This window comes from Acartia tonsa, chromosome 5 (genome assembly GCF_053477335.1).
Source record: "Acartia tonsa isolate MP-2025a chromosome 5, ASM5347733v1, whole genome shotgun sequence".
NCBI lineage: Eukaryota > Metazoa > Arthropoda > Copepoda > Calanoida > Acartiidae > Acartia > Acartia tonsa.
In genome coordinates, this window is record NC_137264.1 from 3,849,913 (window position 1) to 3,870,529 (window position 20,617).

At 31.7% G+C, this 20,617-nt stretch overlaps 1 protein-coding gene across 1 annotated transcript; it reads right to left on the reverse strand.

Moving 5' to 3' along the window:
- Positions 1-939: 939 nt before the first annotated feature.
- Positions 940-18,564, reverse strand: LOC145318555 (A disintegrin and metalloproteinase with thrombospondin motifs adt-2-like). The gene is made up of 30 exons (XM_080159915.1): positions 18,533-18,564; positions 17,584-17,716; positions 17,167-17,247; positions 16,477-16,524; positions 16,261-16,325; positions 15,878-15,992; positions 15,489-15,568; positions 15,280-15,407; positions 14,919-15,028; positions 14,599-14,638; positions 14,358-14,453; positions 13,943-14,012; positions 13,679-13,763; positions 13,475-13,547; positions 13,239-13,374; positions 12,960-12,993; positions 12,612-12,768; positions 11,460-11,511; positions 10,178-10,272; positions 9,717-9,839; positions 9,134-9,237; positions 8,616-8,718; positions 8,149-8,219; positions 7,683-7,751; positions 7,399-7,522; positions 5,882-5,974; positions 5,366-5,408; positions 3,071-3,141; positions 2,605-2,642; positions 940-1,931 (listed from the first exon to the last, which is right to left on the reverse strand). The coding sequence occupies exons 1-30, from the start codon at positions 18,537-18,539 to the stop codon at positions 1,823-1,825; spliced, it is 2,553 nt and encodes an 850-aa protein (XP_080016041.1). The 5' UTR covers positions 18,540-18,564; the 3' UTR covers positions 940-1,822.
- Positions 18,565-20,617: the final 2,053 nt, after the last annotated feature.

Below are 20,617 nucleotides of genomic sequence, written 5' to 3' on the forward strand. Positions count from 1 at the left end.
TAAAATTTGATATATTAAAGCCTGGTTAGTTGAATATATTCATTAAACCAAAGTAGTAAAGATTAAACATGCTACAGGGATCTTAAGGAAAGGACAATTAACGCCAAAAGTTTTATACATCCCAAATGATTATTGACAAAATAATCCTTCTTTAGATTGAAATTATTGGTTGGAAAGTTTGGACAAAAATAGTTTGGAACCACTTGATCAAAATTAACCCACAGTTTTGAGCTTTAGATACCATTGTTTTTAAAGTTGAATGTCCCCTCCCACCCTGCTTTATAAAAGACTAGCGGCTACGCTCCTAGAGGCCTCTAGGGACACGTCAAATTGTTTCTTTAAATCTATTTAAAAATCAGCTAATTACCAAAAGTATTTTTTTCGCCGATAGATGGTGTTTTATATGTTTTAAGCTAATTGCAAAAATGTCCGCAGGGCGGCGTTTTTTTCTATTTTTGTCGATTTCTCTGGTGAAGGTGGTGGTACCCCCCCCCCCCAAAAAAAAAATATATATTTATAAACCTTCTCGAGACCTATGAAAAGAAACCCTGTTAAGGAGAACCCGGTCGATTCAGTGGTTAGCGAGATCCTTCTGCACAAACAAACAGACAGACAGACAGACATCGTTCTACATTGTATTATAGATAATCATTCGGAAATAATATCCTATAACAATAAAATAATGTGCTTGGGGGGACACCTACACCCCTCTAATATACTTACACCTTCTTCTACAAGTCTCTGAATTAACCTATTAAATGTTATCTCAAACAGCTAATAAAGTACATTTTCCATAACATAATAAATTTTCCTCCAAGAGGACAAGGACCTTGTGAAAATGTATTGTAGCTTTGCTTATAATAGTCTTTAAATTTAGCCTTAAAATAGAAATAATATTCATGAAAAAAATAAATAAGAATAAGTCACACAAGCTAATCATTTATTATGTTGTCAAAATTGTTACAATTACAAAAAAAAACATATTTTTTTATTCATTTATGGTCTTTTAATAGACATTGCAGTGGTTAATTTTGTTTATACATAAAAATAACAAAAAAAGAATGATTTGAATTAAGTTTGACTGTATGATTTGGACAAGACATGGTTGGCTAGATAATCAGAAATCAGTTTTCATCGTATCTTTGGAGTTGTTTCATATTTAGTAATTCCAATGGCATTAATTGCTTAATATGAATTAATAATACCTTGCACTAATAAATAAAGACTAGAAAAAGAAAATAGTTCTTTATATAAGATTTATACAATTAGGGAAAAAAACACTAATTTTCATATAATTGGCAATTAATGTTAATTTATGCTAATAATTGGATGAAAATAGGTCTAATTAAGAAACCTAATAAAAAAAAAACAATCTTTTGTTTGTTAAGAGGTAAATGAAAAATTCAGGTTTGTATAATGAAACTTTGGTCTTTCATTTTGCAATGAATAAATATAATAAATTTGTTTTATAGTTTGTACAAAAGGGGAGGTAGTGGAAATATAATTTTACCCTCTACCCTCCTCATTCCCCTTAAGTACTAAGTACAAAACACAGTTCAATTTTATCTTAGGATTGATTAATTAAGAGATTGAGATATTTTTTACTTTTCATAATTGAAACATACATTAAGAATTTCCATCTGATGTAATTGCAAAGCGCTTTTGGAGTTCAGGTGCGCGTGAAACCTTAAAATGCCGCCAAGCATTTTTTCTTCTCCCCTCTTTCGCTGTCTTCCTTGCTATCAATCAATTTTTAAAAAAAGTTTCAGATGGGAATAGATGGAAATAATTAATGTATTTTTCAATAATTAATAATTGTTGATTAATCAATATAATCCTTGACATCCCAAAGAGCCTCCTGTTCCTCAGCCTTGGATACACCAGCAAAGTCACCTCCAACTGACTTCATGTTCTCATCAAGAGTAAAGTAACTAAAATTTAATCAATTTACATCATTTACAATCATTTATACCTGATTTATCCGGTTATATAGGGTAGTAAGCATAGACGTCCAAGGGGGGGGGGGTTAAAGGGGTGATTACCCCCCCCCCTAAAATTTTGGATTTTCAATTTTTACCTCCCCCCAAATAAAAGAAAATGCCTCTATGAAATAAAAATTACACCCCCCCAAAATTTGTATTTTCAAAATTTTACCCCTCCCAAATAAAAAAGCTTGGACGCCCCTGGTAGTAAGGATTTTTTTTGTCTGTAGCTTAAGATTTTAAAGACTACTCAACCAATTGAGTTCTCCATTTAAGGAAAGCTTCATATAGGTCCCGGGATGCTTTTTAAATTCAAGTCTTGGTATGGTTTTAGGAAATATTTCTGCCCTTTCCTACCCCTTATGATAGAGAGCCGCTAGATGCTAGTATCTGTAAATATTTGGAAAAAAGTAATCGTAAATTTAGGCAAAATGATTTGAATGGACTTTTTAGAAGTAAATAAACATTTTTTTTGGAAGAGCCAACCCAAAACTACTTAATATTTTCTAAAGGATTGACAGACAGACATTTGACAGATAGGGTCAGTGTTACAGAAGCTTCACTTCTATAGACACAAATCTAAAAATGTGATGTTTAAATTTACTATAAATATGAAACTTACTCTTCAACTTCTTTTGGAGTCTTTCGTTCGCCATCACCCTAAATTTATTAGATTTTCAATATTTTGTAAAATTACTGATAATGAAAAAGATTTTATATAAAGACAATGCTAAAGAGTCAAGTAGAACCTTAAAGTTTAATTCATCAATGTAGAGGTATCTTTAATAGCAGCTGAATGAGTTTTGGATGCTGTAAGTATTGGTGCAAAAAATATGGACGAATTTCAAATTGATTTGACGGGGCTGATTTTTTACATCACAAGTGAAGGGAAAGAAAAGGGAAGGGGGAAAGAAACCCCCTAGAAAAGAAATGGGGGTTTCCCTTCACCTGTGACGTAAAAAAACCAGCCCCGTAAAATCAATTTGAAATTCGTCCCCATTTTTTGCACCAATACTTACAGCATCCCTACTGACAGAAGTATGTATCTATAGAGTTGATTTCCTTATTAAACAAGAACAAACACAAACCTCAGGCGAAGCATTCAGTAAGATGTTAAGATCAGGGCTATCACTCTGCTTGGCAACTCTACTGTCTCGCTCTAAAAGCAATTTAGTAAATGTAAATTAAATGAAGTTTTTTTACAAAGTTAGGTTAGACTTATAAAATTTACATGACAAGACCTCCTGTTTAAACCATAGTTATGAATGTTTTTATGAATGTATAACAAAAGTATTTTTTCATTCACATAACTTTTTTCAATTATGTGAGTAATCCAAGGAAACATATTATTATCATTTGTATTTCTCGTATTCATTCGAATCCGGTGGATAGGAACCGGTTCTCATCCATACGAAAAAACTATGTTTAGCATCGTATTATATCCAGCTTTCTACGAATATAAAAATGTACAATCATAAGATTAAAACCAGTTTTTTTAGCCCGTGCCTTTGGCAACTCGGGGCTAAAAAACTAGTTTTAATCTTATAATTGTACATTCTATATCAGCGGAAAGCGGCTTATAATACGATGAAAGAAATAACTATTATTACATAATATTATGAATAATATGTACATTTGTCACTCTAACACATTCAAAAAAACAGAGGAGACATATATTTGTACCTAATAGCTTTGCCCCAAGAGGTTTGATCAAACCAATTTTCGTATTTTAGATTTGAAATAAAAAAGAAAAAGAAAAAAAAATTGGGGGGGGGGGGAGAATTATTTTTTTTTTGGGGGGGGGGGTTAGTCGACCCCACTATTTTATTTTTTATTTTTAAAGGAATTTTTTTGGAAGGGGGTATTTTTCATTTTTGGGGGGGTTGGGGGTGTCCCACCCCCCCCAAGAAAATAGTTATAAACCTTCCCGGGAACTATGAGAAGCTACCCTGTAAAGGAGAACCCTTCGCTACAAACAGACAAACAAACACACAAACAAACAGACAGACATCGTTCTACTTTGTATTATAGGTAATATGTACATTTGTCACTCTAACACATATTGTATACTGTTCATTCAAAACAAACAGAGGAGACAGAGATTTTGGAAGAATAAAAGCATTGTAAGATATTAAGAAAACAAGGCCAGGATAACAGCATTAATAAATAGCCAAGCCAAGCACGTAAACAAACAAAAATTCAGAGAAATAAAGTAACATTATGTCTATGTCTATTTCTTTGTTTGTTTGTACAGAAAGGTCTCGCTAACCACCGAACCATAATGGTTCTCTTTTACAGGGTAGCTTCTCATAGGTCCTGGGAAGGTTTATAACTATTTTATGGGAGGATATCGAAATCTTCCTAAGAAAATCGCCCCTAGAAAAAAAATTGGACTCCCACCTTAAGTATCCCTAGAGGCCTCTAGGGGAGTAGCCGCTAGTATTAGATATTTTAAATGCCAATATAACATTAAATTTATTTTATATTATTCAAGAAAAGGATGGACACTTGGACAAAGAAGTTATTAAGCTGATGTTCTATAAAATGAAGGACAAATTTAACTTTCATATAAAACAGCCGAGAAAATCACTTGTTCACACTCCTTACGAACAATATACAGACAAATGTTTTTAGCTATATAATATAATTAGCTAGAATAACTAAACTACTGATGGAAAACAAAGCAAAAAAATAACTTCACTAAGGAAATATCCATTTCTCCAAATCTTGAAAAGAAAAATAATAGCAGTCTCTTGGTAATCCTTATACTAAAGTAACAGGATGTTTGTCTGTTTGTGTGTCTGTACCGAAGGATCTCGCTAACCGCTGAACCGATCGGGTTCTCCTTAACAAGGTAGCTTCTCATAGGTCCCGGAAAGGTTTATAACTATTTTCTTGGGGGGTGGTACACAATGGCTGAACGTACAGATTATACCCGCACACCATTTTAAGCGGCATAAGTAGGCCCACGAATAATCTGGAATAGCCAAGATCCAATGATGCACAGGGAAAGCTTAACTGAAGAAAAACCGCGTAAAGTAGGTCTTTTTCGCGCATTTCTCTGCACTGCGAGATAATTATGCATTTTTGATTTATGGCTATTCCAGATTATTTGTAGGCCTACTTATGCCGCTTCAAAAAGTGTGCGGGCATGATCTGTATGTTCAGCCATTTGGCAGCTAGCAGCCTTTAAAATTCATAGATTTTTGGCAATATTCGTTACCAGCAATATTTTACCGTGAACTGCAGTAGATCCAGATTTTTTAATTGGTTTAAAATCGACTTGTGACTTTTATTTGAAAAATTATTCTGAAACCCTTTCTTCTCTTAAATAATTGAAGCTACTGCAGGCAGACTTTAACGTATAAGAAATGTTTTCTTACCTAAGCAAGTATTCTTCTGGCAGTAAAACTTTGTATCTCCATCCTTTTTAAAAATTCATTATTAATATCAAATCTATCTACATATGTTTTTTTACTATGTTTGCCTTTTTAAATATTTTTCTTTACAAATGTAATGCTTTATTTGGTAGTTTGATTAAAGTGCCTAGTTTACCACAGAACCCCCCCCCCCCCATTATTTTGAAATATTTAAAAAAAGAAAGGAGGGGGGGGGGGAATTTCATATTTTTTTGTACTTTGTGTTGGGTTAGATTAGTTAATATTGAGTCGAGTGTAGCACAACAGGGTAAGAGCACTGCCGGAGTGGGCCGCCCACGCAGGGGTTAGGCTTTAAGAAAAATGACTGCGCTTCCTTATTTTCTATTTATTTTCAAGAATAATGGGGCGAGAGGGGGGGGGGGTTGGTGATCGAAAAGCACCCTCTATCTTTTCATTTGTTAATCCAATCTGTTCTACTGTAGTTGAATGTGAAATTTGATTTTATATAGTTGAATGTACCTGGTGGCAGAAAGTACCATCTGGGAAGTATGGAGAAATAGGCAGATCATTTAGCTCAAGTCTTGGAGTGTACCATTGTCCAGTGTCAGATCTCTAAAATGTATGTTGAATAAAGTGAAGTTTAGGAGTGTACTGAAGAATAATTTTCTGTAATTAAGATTAAGTCTAAGAGTGTACCATTTTACTCAGGTGAAATAAATAAAAGTTTTAATCTATGGATTGTAACCCCCCCCCCAAAAAAAAAAAAAACCTTTAAAAAATTTAATTAGGGCTGTTGGGATGTAAATACTACATTGTTTTTTTTTTTTATTTTAATTTTAGTGTAAATCTTTAATTTAGTATGGAGTTATATTAAATTATATCTTGAATTATAAGCTATTTAGACCAAAATAATGAGTTTAAATTTTGTACAAGTTTTCTCAAACTGTAGACAAATTATGGCTTAAAACATAATTACTTCTATTTGCAAAGTATATTTCAAAACAAAATATTCTTTTAAATGTTAGCAATATGCCACACAATATTGTGTATTCCTAATATATAAAGTAGTAGGGTTTTTTTCGGTATATTTTGATAACTGCTAAATGGATACTTTACTTTAGGGATGGTGCAAATAAGTTCTGGGGTGTTTTTTTTTATATATTTTGGTATTTGGATGGTTTTAGGCTCTTTTTCTTCCATTATCATTCTCTTTGAATACTAGGGGAGAATCCGCCAGTAATTTTAATAAAGATAGGAAGGGCTATATTTATTTTCATTATTGAATTTCATAAGCTCTCTTTATACTTTTTTTTAAATTAAAACTTTGCTACCATGTAATATTGCCTGTATTGAATCTATCCTTGCACAGTGACTAATGGGAGTACTTTATATTCTTAATGATGCCCCACCAAGTATTTACCAAAGGTAATTTAGGATGCTAAGAACAGAATTACAATTTTTGTTTGCAAAATTAAACACTCTGCAAACAAATTTATTGCAAAGCTACTATATTTGACTTTTTATTTGCTTATTGTGCTCTTTCAATAATTTTTCTTAAAAATACTGTTTTTCTCAAGGACGTAAAGGGACAATGGGCTGTTAATTAAACAAGTTTTAAAAACGTTTTTAATTCGTTGTTATAAAAATTTTGGAACTATTATGAATTTTGATTGGATGAATAATCAAGTTGAATGTCCAAAAGTTTCAACCAATAATTGTAATCTATAGAAAAAGGAATTTTATGTGTCATCATTGGGAATGTACATTGATTTATCGGCCATATTCCATTTCACCCAGAAATGTTTTCCTGTTCTCCTTTTCTTATTCCAATATTATGTTATTTAAACATCATTTTTTCATTAATTCTTTTGATTTTTAAAATGATATATTTATAATCTTTAAGTGCTAATGATTTGGAAAAGAAATTTAGGTTTTTTCTTGGTATTAATGAATAACTAATGAACAAAATTGTTTCTGTTCAATATTAGCTCAAAATACAATGTTTAATTTGTAAGAAAAAAGTTAGTAAAAGATACCTTGCAGTAGATAGCACATGATTGCCAGAGTCGTGTTTGTGAGTATTGAACCTGGACACCAATACCATTGCTGTCAATGCCAGGTACATAACTGGAGAAGATTGCACACTGTTCACTGGCATACCTACACAAAATATATGTTGATTTTTTTTATCACATTGCAATATAAAAAAAGATTAGGATTATGACACAAGCTATCTGTTTTGGCACAGAGAATATTATATATTAAACTCTAGGATTCTATTTTGTAGAGTTGTATCTCAACTAAATTTATAATTACTTACTTATCCATTGCCTTCCTTACAGGGCAAATACTGTCATCTGAACAGAAGTCCATTCCAGTTGTAGGTCCCCTAGGAATCAAAATAATTTTGGGTTTTAAAAATTGATATTATCTTATTTTCTAAATGAATTAGAACTTTAATTCATTCATTAGGTATAGGATATAAGCATTCTTCACATTTTTATTTGACTTATACAACACTGTAAAACTCAATTCTATCATTGCATTTTTCTCCATCTAGTTTCAAAAGTAATGTAATGATTCTAAAAAAGACCATTGACCTTTGTTGTTAGTAATTCATAAGTCTTTCAGTTTTAAACTTCAAAAAGAATCACAAATTGTGTATTATGGAGACTTTTCAATTGGTCTTGTGAATCTACTCTATCTTTGGGAAATATAGTATTCTAATTGACCCCTATATAAAACTACTAGGGGAGCAGACACTACTAAATTGATAATTTCAATACCTGCAGCCCTCCAGAGTATGAATAAGCCTGCTTCTTTGACAGCTACGCCTCTTTGTTCTATATCCAAGACTCTGGATAAAATAATTAAGTATGCTATATTTGTTAATAAATGTCGTCTTGATGTGATAAAACTGTAGAAAAAGAACTAAGAAACAAAAGTGAAAGATATCAGATAACAAACTCCTACAATATTTTCAATCAAATTGAAACAATATTTTGCACTAGAATACCATTTGTTCGAGAAAACTCGATTAATAATATAGAGTTCAGTTTTTCTTAACAACCTATTATCTTTTAGTCAAATTTAAAACAGAAACCTGAACAAAAATTTAGAGTTAACAACCTATTTTTTTATCCTGTAAACATTCAGTGCTTTCCCTTCCCCTCCCTCCGCCCCCTCTTATGGATTTTTAAATATTTAACTTTCTTTGAAGTTTAGAAACGTGAATAATGCATATTATGCTTACATTTGGAAGGCAGCCAGATTGACAGGTAGAGAAAGCCCATTCTGACCAATTTCCAGGATCCTCCTCAATGACAGGCTTGTCATTGATGACACACTCTCCATGTCTAGAAGGAAGTTTATTCTCAGAATATTATGTCTCATCATCTTGCCGACCATAATAATTTAAAGTTAAACTTTATATATTGGAACTTATAAATGAGCTAAATATTGACATAAAACATTAGGGTAATTTTTTTGTTGAAAAATAAATATTTAACCTTTTAAGCAGCTAGTTTAACCATCCCTACAAATCTTTTATTACACAAACTATTTATCAATACCATCATAACAGCAAAAAAAAAATGTTTGATTACTTAATCGCTAAATTTATATGTAGTAATTATATTTCCTACTTAATTATCTATTACTTTTACAATTTCTATCTGAAATTTAACAATTTACCTAAATCAGTTAAGTAATCTACCAAGGGCCTACAGCCAATGCAAGTAATGTACAAATATTTCAATCTAATCAACTCACCTACACCATTTCCCCTGTCCACAAGCAGTCCCTTCCAGGGCAGGTCCAGCCCTGTAGTAACCCTCTCTCTTGGGGGTACGGCATTTCACTGAGTAACACATGTCCTATATTAAAAGAAAACATAAACATGTATTTTAATTGAACTTGTATTTTTCTTTGAATTTTTACAATGTTTAGTCATACTGTCATTAAACTAATGCACTAAATCATTAAAAATTCAATTTGGGAGGGGACTTTAAACTGTAATTTACACTGGTACCCAAAATATAAAAATTACCATTCAATTGCGTATAACTTAGGTTTCATTTATTGAATTTTGATTTTTTGGATTAAGAACTTTGTAAACTTCAAACAATTATTTTACCATTCATTGTCTTATCCCCTAAGATCACTGATAATATTATGGATTTTACTATTTTTCTTTTATAATATTTTCTGTACAAGCATGATTTAAAATCATTGGAAATTTTTTAAACCATTGTGAAAACTTTCCCTAGTTTGCTATTTTCAATATTTGTAAATGACTTGTAGTACATCTCTCCTACCACTAGAAGACCTTGTAAATATTTTGCTTAAATTATACCTGGAAATCAGCTTCATTATGATCAATATGGGCATCACTGTCCAGCAGGAAAATCTGGCACTGAGCATTGGCTCCCCAAATCTCACCAGGATATACATTATCTTTCATACCAAGCTTCTCTGCCTTAAAAATAGAGAGAAAATATTACTTCATACCAAATATTAGTTTTAGAGATTTGAATGTGCAGCCATCTTCTAAATCTAAGTCTTAGCTATACTGAAACTTTCGGTTTGTAAAACATAAGAAATCAGTGGAATGCACAGGTTTTGCCTAATAGTATGCCTTTTTAATTTAAACTATATTAGTTATGGGGTTCAAGGAGGGTGGAAGCTTAAACATAGCCCTTTTGCATGCCTCTGAATGAATTGATTTATTGTGGATTTTTAACCCTTTTAAGCCTTTTCTACATGATAATATATCATTTTTACTACAGCTTTGAATGATTTCAGTAAAAAATCTACCTCCTGGGCATTGTCATCATTGAGACAGTCCAGTTGTCCTTGGGAAATACTTCTGCTCAGTGAGTTAACACTGCAGGAAGACCATTCAGATTCACCTGGAATCAAATCATATTGTTAAAAATATCATTGGTTTTGCAACACTAGCTTTTTAAGTCTGCTAGTTAACAAGCTCCTTAGCTTAATGGAAGCTAAGGTCATTCTCTGGCGGCTGAAGCTATTTAGTGCTGCCTAAGACATACCTATGAGTGAAAGTGTAACTCAATTCTCTTCAGCTGAAAATCATCCTTATGTATAAGGCTTTTGAAACCATCCCAAGCTAGTGAAGCTTAGGAAAGCTGCAGCCATAAAATCAATCACGCCAGGCTACAAAACAAAAGTAAGTGCCGAGCTCTGGGACCTATGTATGGTGAAATTAGACTTAAAACTATGATGATTCTAGGTAAAACCAAAATATTTCAGTGAAGTCTTTTTGAGAAAATTAGATTTAAAAATTTTAAGTTCAATTTTTATCCCCTAGGAGTTGCCGCATAATTAATCATGACAAGAAAAGCAAAGATTATTTTTCAAATTTTGAACAAGTTTGCTTTTATAAAGTTCTTCATAAAACCACTCCTGAAGGGAGTTAATTAATGGCCATTCTTATCAGTTGCTTTGCTAAGGTCACGGAAATTCAGCCTAAAATAAATCATATAGAGAGAGGTTTTATGAAAGTTGATCTAAATTTTAAATAATCTTTGCTTTTCTTGTCATGATTATGCGGTAACTCCTAGGGGATGAAATTTTCAAATCTAATTTTCTTAAAAGACCCTGCTGAAATATTTTGGTTTTACCATCATGGTTTTATGTCTAATTTCACCATACATAGGTCCCAGAGCTCGGCACTTACGTTTGTCTTGATTCAATTGTAGCCTGTTGTGCAATGATTATTTTACTGTAATAAACTTTTGGATCTACTGCAGTTCACGGTAAAATATTGCTGTTAACGAATATTGCCAAAAATCTATGAATTTTAAAGGCTGCTAGCTGCCAAACGGCTGAACGTACAGATCATACCCGCACACCATTTAAGCGGCATAAGAAGGCCTTCAAATAATCTGGAATAGCCAAGATTCAATGATGCACAGGGAAAGCTTCACTGAAGAAAAACCGCGTAAAATAGGTCTTTTTCGCGCATTTCTCTCCACTGCGAGATAATTATGCATTATTGATTTTACCGTGAACTGCAGTAGATCCAAACTTTTAAATTATAAAAGAAAAAAAGAAAAGTTAAAAAAAATATTACCTTTTGTTCCTCTTGAAGCAGACATGATGTAACCATCCATGGAACATCCAACCTTTGAAAATATTATTTTGTAAATATTCAAATCAAATGAAGAGTGAGAAAGAAAATAATTTAGTACAATTTACAAGATAATTTCCTAAGTCACTCATATTATAATCACTAGAGTTGGCTCGATATAATTATCTCCCTATTGGCTAGTTTTCTATATGCATATCTATTTCTCAATAAATCTATTTTCCTCACCCGGCATTACTATCTAAAAGAAAGTAAATATTTAATAATTTAAATGATTTTTAAAAGATTTTTTAAATTATATTTTTTTCTTTACATTACCATCACCAAAGGGTTAATGATGATGATTACAATTTTAGTTTAATATTTGAACACACAAAATGTCGCCACAATCGAATTCTTTTAAAACATAGTTTTCTTAAATTTATCATATTATAAATTTAAATTTTCTTTTTTATGATTAGAAATTAAATACATCAATATCCTTATACTAAAGTAACAGGATGTCTGTGTGTTTGTGTGTTTGTACCGAAGGATCTCGCTTACCGCTGAACCGATCGGGTTCTCCTTAACAGGGTAGCTTCTTATAAGTCCCGGGAAGGTTTATAACTATTTTGGGGGAGGGTACCACCACCCTATCAGGAGAAATCGCCCCTAGAAAAAAATTACCCCTCCCGAAAAAGAGACTCCAACGAAACATAAACCAATTATTTCTGTAATTAGATATTTAAAAAAAAAACATTCAAAGTGCCACTAGAGGCCTCTAGGGGCGTACCCGCTAGTAAGGTAAATAGCAACATGAAATGAAAAAAATGAATTTATTTTTAATAAAGTAAAATAATGGGTCTTATCGTTCTGGGCAATGAGAGTTTATTATGGATTATTGGAGCACTATGAGTTTTAATCATATATTCCTTGGAAAACTTGAGCTCGTTTATAGACATTTATTTCCTATATAGATCTGACATGGATCTTGAAGCAATTAAGCAGGCCGTTTTGTACATGTTAAAAATTGGAAGATTTCATTAAATAAAAGTAATCGCAAATATACTTAGTAAATAAATTTCTTACTTATTTCAAAACATCAAAAAACAAATACATGCAAATATTGCTTACATGCAAAAGAAAAACAGTACTCACCGAGTGGTCATGACTCATGCCCAAGTTGTGACCAATTTCATGAGCCATAACATAAACAGCTGTGAAGCCAGCGGAGGGATAAGGCTTGCCAGTACTTGTGGTCACTCCAAGTTCTCCAATGACACAAGCATGATCCTTATGGCACAATCCTCCAACTCTGATTGATACAAATAAAATTAGCAACATCCAATTCATACAATTTATTCCAGAATGTTAATTTTTTCCGGTGTCCTAGCATCATGAGAGTAGAACTTTTGTTAGATCTTTAAAAATAATTTGTGATATCATTTGAATTTAATCTCTACAGAACATATTACATTTATGTATATATTATGAATACATTCCTACCTGGCCAGACCCATAGTCACTCCATTTGGTTTTCCTGAAATATTGATTATCATCAAACTTCTAAGACTGTTAGTCTATAATAGTTTAGTAGTAAATGAAAAAATCATTTTGCTACCTTTAAATATTTTTAAGCATCTAAAGCTGATTATTTTCCATATTTTTCATTTATAGAATTAAGGATAAATGAATGAATATGGTATTAATTTTAAAAAAATTATTGCACCTTTACTCAAAATTTAATTATCAACATAAGATATTAAACTAAGATAAATTTTCAACCTGTACTATCAATAGCATAAAAGTTAAGTCCAGACACATAGAGGGCAAGATCCCAGTAGCCTGGGCTGGAATCTGATCCAGTGTTGATCCTGGCCTGATACTCACAAAAAGAGTTCAATAGAGGCTCTCTGTCTCCCTTAATAAGAAAAAACTGGTTTAAGTATGAGGCCAAGCATTTTCTAAGTCATTGTGTTATATTAATATTAGAGTTGGAGAAAATCTAAATCAAATCTTACATTGTAGTGATAGAAACCAGCGGGTTCATTCTTCCAAATTTCCAATCTTACAATTGTAAATCTAACATTGTGCCTAAAAAATATTATACACAGATTATTTCCTTCAAATATTTAACTTTTAAGCTTTTAAATAGAAAGCCTAAACATTTCACAAATTCACATTGCACTTCCCATCCCACCTTTTAATTCATTTATTTGTAGTACCTAAGACTGGGAAGCATGTAGATGGCCTGAATTCCATTCATATATCCAAGTAAAAGTCGTCTTATTTCTCTGTCAGCATCTTCACCTTCACATAAGAAGTATAATAAATACAATTGTTAAACAAATCTATGTATTCTCATTCTTCCTGTTAAACATGTATTGTTTGTAGATTTTTTGGAGGGGTTTTTTAACCAAAACTACATCCAATAAACTTTAGTATGAAAAATTCACAATGAATGTTTTTATTTTCTAATATGTATTTACCAATTGATCTAAAATATTCTTCAAATCTTCTGTATCCAGCAGCGTCAAGGAAAAGAGCAGTTTCAATCACCTGCAAAAATTTCAAATACTAAGTGTTAGGACTCAGGGGCGTCCAAGCTTTTTTATTTGGGGGGGTAAAATTTTGAAAATAAAAGTTTTGGGGGTGCCTACGGCACTTCCAAGCTCACTTTAATCTTTATTTCATAGAGGCATTTTTTTTATTTGGGGGGGGGGGGGGGGGTAAAAATTGAAAATCCAAAATTTGGAGGTGCCTCCCAAATTCATTTGGGGGGGGGGGAATAATCACCCCTTTACCCCCCCCCCCCCTTGGACGTCTATGGTTAGGACAGTCTTGTTTTTATGAGAATCCGTGTGAAATTGATAATTTTACTTAAACCTTCAGAAAATTACTTACCTTTTCATCACCACCAGATCTTTTTGCTTTCATGTTTTCAGATTCAGTCTTATTTCCATGTCTGTCAAATTCATACTCCTCATCCTCAGTATTATCCTTAAAATCATAAATTTTATTGTTCATAGTTTAATTGTCAATGTTTGTAGTTAAAAGATATATAATGTTTATATTTTAAGAACAATATTACTTATTGTCTATAAGATTCTTGAATTTAATTAAAATTTTCTGTTAATTGACTTACCTGATCAGCAAACAGCTCTTTTACATGATCCAAGAAAGGCCTGAAAATTTGATCTTGATATGTTAGCTTTTATATAAAATTACTTTAAATTTATATAATAATATCTAAAAAAATTCTTGAGATAAAGAAAATGGGTTTCAATGAACTTCGTAAAAAATTATCTATGTAATTTTCTGCATTAAGTTTAGACAACAAAAAACACATTTTAGTTGGTCTCAATTTCTTTACTGTTAAAAAGATAAATTTCACAAATTATAGGGCAAGGTCTAAATTGTAATTATAAGATCATTATACCATCCTTAAATCCCTGGTACACTAACCTTGTGCTTGGAGATCTTGATCTTTTAACAATATGGAAATCTTTTTCAGACAGATCCAGTTCTCTGGGTTCTCTTGTACGGATTGTTCCATTGTAGGTCTTATTATAATCCTAAATAATTTGGTTTCTTTACTTATAAAATTGAAATAATCATTTTAAATTAAAGGTGTAATTTTGAATTTTTTAATAAAGAAAAGTTTTTCAGTTGAATCTTTTCCAGTAAATTTTCAAATGAATAGTATTTTAGGATAGGAAAATACAAAACATATTCATTTGTGTAGGGTATTTTTACACTTACCAGATTAAATATACAAATATACTAACTTTGTGTCTGTAGATTAGAATAATATAAGTAATCTTACATCCTGCCACATGTTTAGCATTCTCTTGAGTCTATTATTCAAAGGAAGGATTTCCAAGGAGGTATTGGCTCCCACTACCATACCCTGAACTTTGCCATCACACAGAGACATAGCTGCTACCATGCCATCTAAACAAGTTTATAAACATGATATTGGAGAACTTATTAGTCTTTAGGTCAAATAGGGTAAGCATTTTAGGAATCATTTACCTCCTTTATGGAGATATTGGCAATTAGCATCATGTTCAGCATTCATTCTGTCCATCCACAGTTCATCCATGGACATATCCCTGCAATTTATGACACATTGAAGATTAAGTTGTGGAGAAAAAAAACAAGTAGAAAGACTTTTAGTCCATCATAAAGCTTCTATTGCAAATGTGACCAATTTTAAAGAAAGAATAATAAATCCATTATTGAAATAGATTAGTGCAATATTACTTATTTATTATTAATTGATATGTTAATCTATTGAAAGAACTGTTGATAGCAATATCCTTAATAGATTAATCAATCGATAAATAAAGCACTTTAGAGATTGAACCGCCAATAGATTTTCCAATAATAGAATTCAAATTCTGTATAAAACAAGTGTTCACCTGTCCTTGTGATCATCTTCATGACCAGTGATGTTAACATAATCCAGATCAGAGATATCCAGCCACTCTGGAACTCCAACAGTCTTGCCAGTTCCATTGCCTGCTGGCTCATAGTCTGTTTATTAAGTATTGATAACATATGTTTGTGGTATTCTGGATCATTTTTTCATATTTGAATAAAAAAGTATGAAATAATGCATACAAAAATTTACTTTTAGAAGCTTTTATTTACAATAATCCATAGTTAAAATTTTGGTTTGAAGTTTTGTATTGGAAAAAATAGATTGCTACCCAAAAGGTTAGACACCTGACCCCAAAATAGTGGATTTTGTGAAAAATTTTACTTGGTCACCTACTATGTTATAACACATTTTTTATAATACCTGAGTCTGAGTTCATTTCCTCGCTAGTTCTTTTACCAATAACTGCATAGGGAGCAACCAGTTGCCTAAATATCAAGGATTAGACAAGTATAGAAAATATGTATGTATAATTAAACTCCAATACTGTAAAGGATTTCAATAGAAAATGAATATAGAATTAAATTTTATCTTGCTATTAATTAATGTAAAAATTTACATCAGCATCAACCATCTTACTTGTTTGGCTTTAGGTAGAGAGTGTATGGATCTCCCATCGCCTCAAACCTAAAAAATATTTAATTATTTTTGAACCTCGTAAAAGTGTCTGACTATGACGTCAGAAAAAAAATAACAATTAACCAATGAGAAGCCATTATTCACTGTAATTGACCAATGGTAAAATATATAGCGGTCTCTCATTGGTTAATTGTTAATTTTTTCTGACGTCATAGTCAGACACTTTTACTGGGTTCATTATTTTTGCATGTCTAGGTATGGTTTAACATAGCTTCTTTGATGTAGTTCCTAAGGATTAGATTTTTTTATATAAGGGAGAATAAATTGATATGCTTGGTATCATCCTAATATATAAAGTAGTAATCTTTTTTGTTTGTAGCAAAAGATCTCTGAGCTGAATCAATATGTTTCTTCTTAACAGTGAAGTTTTTTATGTCTAGGGAAAGTTTATAACCTTTTGGGGGGAGGATATCTTCACTTTGCCTAGAGATATCATCCCTGGAAAAAAAATATCTCCCCCTCTATAATATAAGATTGAAAGTGAAGTGTCAACTTCCCTTTAGTTTCCCTTGAGGACTCTAGGGGCGTAGCCACTATTACAACATAAAATTATATCATATTTTCTACTATATTTTTGGGGTTGAGAAGATCAGTATTTTTGAAATGATAGGTTTGGTGATTTTTTTTTACCTGACTACAGATGGGTGATTCATTTCAGCTCTCTTAGATCTATCAGGATGATTGGTGGATATATGAACAACTTCATAATCACTAAGATTAAAACATTTTAATTAGCATCGCTATTTTAGACTTATAGAAATGTGTCAGTTCGTACATCTATTAAAAACATGATTACTCAACGGCAACGTAAGTTAAGTTCCTTCAATATTTCTTGTAAAATTTATTACTTACGCTATTACTTATTTATTCTAATGGGGTGTATACAATCCGCTTAATTTTGCCAGGGGGCTGAAAACGCCCCTTTTCTTTACGCCAGCTGTGTAGTTTGATCTAATAAATCCCATAAATTTAAGGGCTATCTAAATATTTCTCATCAAACTATCCACATATTCATGTATCATCGATCAATTTATCAATCTAGTTGACCTGGGATGATCTTCTCCAAAGTAGAAGTGTAGCTCATGATCTGACATGTAGGAGTGGATATTTGTTGAGGGGAAGAGGGAAGAGGAGAGAACAAGGGGGAGGGGCAGCACACCCAATAAAAGCCCCGACCAACCTAAAATTATTACAATGTAGTGTTAGTAAGTAGTGCAGCAAGATTTTTTTTGTGTAGAAAGTCTGATTCATACAAAATATACCTAGCTAAAATGCAATATAATATTATAAATTAATGTAGTGAGGCTATCTGAAGCCCAAGATCTCGGTAACCATTGGTCTGATTGGGTTTTTTCTTTCTTTAAGAGTGGGTTTAGGCTATTTTTCCTGATATTGGTCGAATAATGTAAGTAATTCATCTGACCATAACTCAGCAAGTTATTTAAACTCGTTAAAAAAGATTTTAGAATAAAGAAAGATGGTTGGAAATTTAATGTATTTCTTCAAAGAACTGACCTCCCCCCCCCCTTGTCCCCTTGTTTTTTTAATAAATTGCAAATAAGAAGGTGGAAGGTAGGTATTTTCCCAATGCCTAATCTCTTCAACGACACCCAGTAACCAATATAACCTAATCTTCAAATTAACCAAAAAACTACACTCCTCCCCTCCCTATTTCTTCTGTGCTTGACTAGGGAATTTAAGGGAAACAATCGAAAATTTAACCTTTTTTCTTACAACTACTAATATTTTATACAGCTGCAAAACAAAAACTAGACTTAAACATACCTCCCCCCCCAAAAAAAAAATCTGTAAAGAAAGCAACAATAAAACAATCTTTTATCAATAAAATTTGCACACGATTATTTCAACGATAATATTCACAAAATCGAACATGATTTTCATTTTGATATGCATTATTCAGACAGACGTAAATATTTGTCGAATAAAACAATCCAAAAAAATCTACGAAAAATAATACAATCTAAAAAATGTTTACCTATCATGGCTTATTAGATGGATAAAACTGTCTATGAAAACCCGCATTGTCGCGTATTTATTCAATTACAAATAGACGTTTTACAATAGATACACTGTTGGGACAGTATTTGTTTGAGTTACAATGTCCTGGTCGAACATACATATTATCCCTTCTAATATCAAATTGTTTGGATGTTCGTATGTCATATCTGTAACAAAAGATATAAATCAAACACTGTATATACGATACATTTAGTCGTTATTGAATGTATAAGTCAAAGTATGCCATATTAAACTTCTTTCCCAAACATTAAAACGTTATAAAATAAGAAATAAAGAAAAAAGTGTGTGTTAAGTAGGAAGGACTTTAAATTATACGGGCATTAAAAGTTTTATAATAGTGTTTTAGGGGATTTTGTTTTAATAAAATAAACCCATAATTTTCTGCAAAAGCGCTATTTTTAATTTTGTATGAGCATCAATTTATCGCCCATTGTCTTATTCCTTAACAAAAATTTTAGCAATCTGAACAACTATATCTAAAAAAAAGCTATTAATTAGGACTAAGCGAGAGCTTACACACAGGGTGTGTTAGAACTAATTATTCTCTTATACTAAAAAAAATCTCTATTGTAAATATCTTGTTTAGAAAAAGAGGAGCAAAAAACTCCTGGTAGCCCTTATAGTGTAAATATTTTATATCATGACCTGTCATTTTCACCTTTTTATTACTATTTTTTATGGAGCAAAGTGTCTCCGTGTTATTTTTAGAACATTTTTTTGTTTAGTTTTTTTATTATTCTGGGCTTCTCTTTGAATAATTCCTTGGGATTGCTGTTTTCTCTTTCTAAAATAGCCTAGAACTTTATCCGGACCAACACCAAACTTTCTAAAAATTGTGGATTCAGTCACTTCTAAATTCATATGTATAAATGTCAGCTTAGGTCTCAAAAACGGCTGGACAAATAGATCCACAATTTTAAGGGAAGCTTTTGCATTAGACCAAGAAAGATTTGAGGCTTTTTTTTTGGCAAGAAACAAATATTTATTGTTCAATTAATAAAAGTGACACAAAAGGTATGGCGAAATATTGTAAATCATATATGCATGAAAAAAAACTTAACTCATGTTGAAACAACAGCATTATTAAATTGCGGTTGAATAGACAGGTACATCATCGGCCATAAGTCAATTATATTTAGAGTAGCTTTGCTTATAAGTTATTTGGGATCTTGGAAAGATAACGAAGTAGCGGGTTTTGTTGTATTTTCACAGTAGTCTTTCTCACATTTCTACCCCCACGGAAGGGGCTTTAACCTTGCAGGAAAATCATCAATATTTACCTAACCTAAAATAGTTTACCAAAAGCTTCTGTGAAAATACAACAAAACCTGCTACTTCGTTTTCTTTCCATGATCCGATATTTGTATTTCATCGAATTTGAAGATACTTGTTCTAATTCGGAGCAATCACCTAATTAACATACCGTAGAAACCAACTCGTCCCAAACAAGCTGGTTCAATTGAGACATTTATCTTGATTTATCGAGTTAATATATATTTGTCCAAATATTTGACAAATATATATTATGGAGGAGACATCGGGCTGTAAATTACACTGGTCCCAAAGTTTTAGAACCTTGTTATCTTATTTATTGGTTAGCTCATTAATGGTAGTGTCCAAGCGTTTCAACAAATCAATTTAATCTACAGAAGGGGCAAACTTGTTTATCATCATTGAATATTAATTTATTGTCCATCCCCATTCTATGTTGAACTATATATAGACACGTACGTACTTTGTATTTTATACAACTAGAAATTAACATTTTCCTTCAGAGAAAAATATTTACATACAATTATTAAGATAAAAGGGTTTTTGACAAATGACAAATAATAACTAATCAATGATTCTAAAATCAATTATAGTTTAATTAAGGTTTCTATAAGAAAGAAAACATGCAAAATTTAAATGTTATGATTTTTTCATTTTTGCGTGGTTTCTTCACTTAGTGGCCGGATGTTTTATCTATTTTTGAGGAGGCTACCTATACTTTCTCACGATTTATGGCCCTAGAGGCTATGTGCGAAGCTATTCATTAATT

Excerpts from the sequence above, each read along its gene's own strand:
- LOC145318555 (XM_080159915.1), bottom strand. Across the intron at positions 12,994-13,238 it reads TTATGCTATTGATAGTACAG|GAAAACCAAATGGAGTGACT; the intron begins GTTGAAAATTTA and ends TCAATATTTCAG. Across the intron at positions 8,220-8,615 it reads AATCTGGCTGCCTTCCAAAT|AGTCTTGGATATAGAACAAA; the intron begins GTAAGCATAATA and ends TATTTTATCCAG.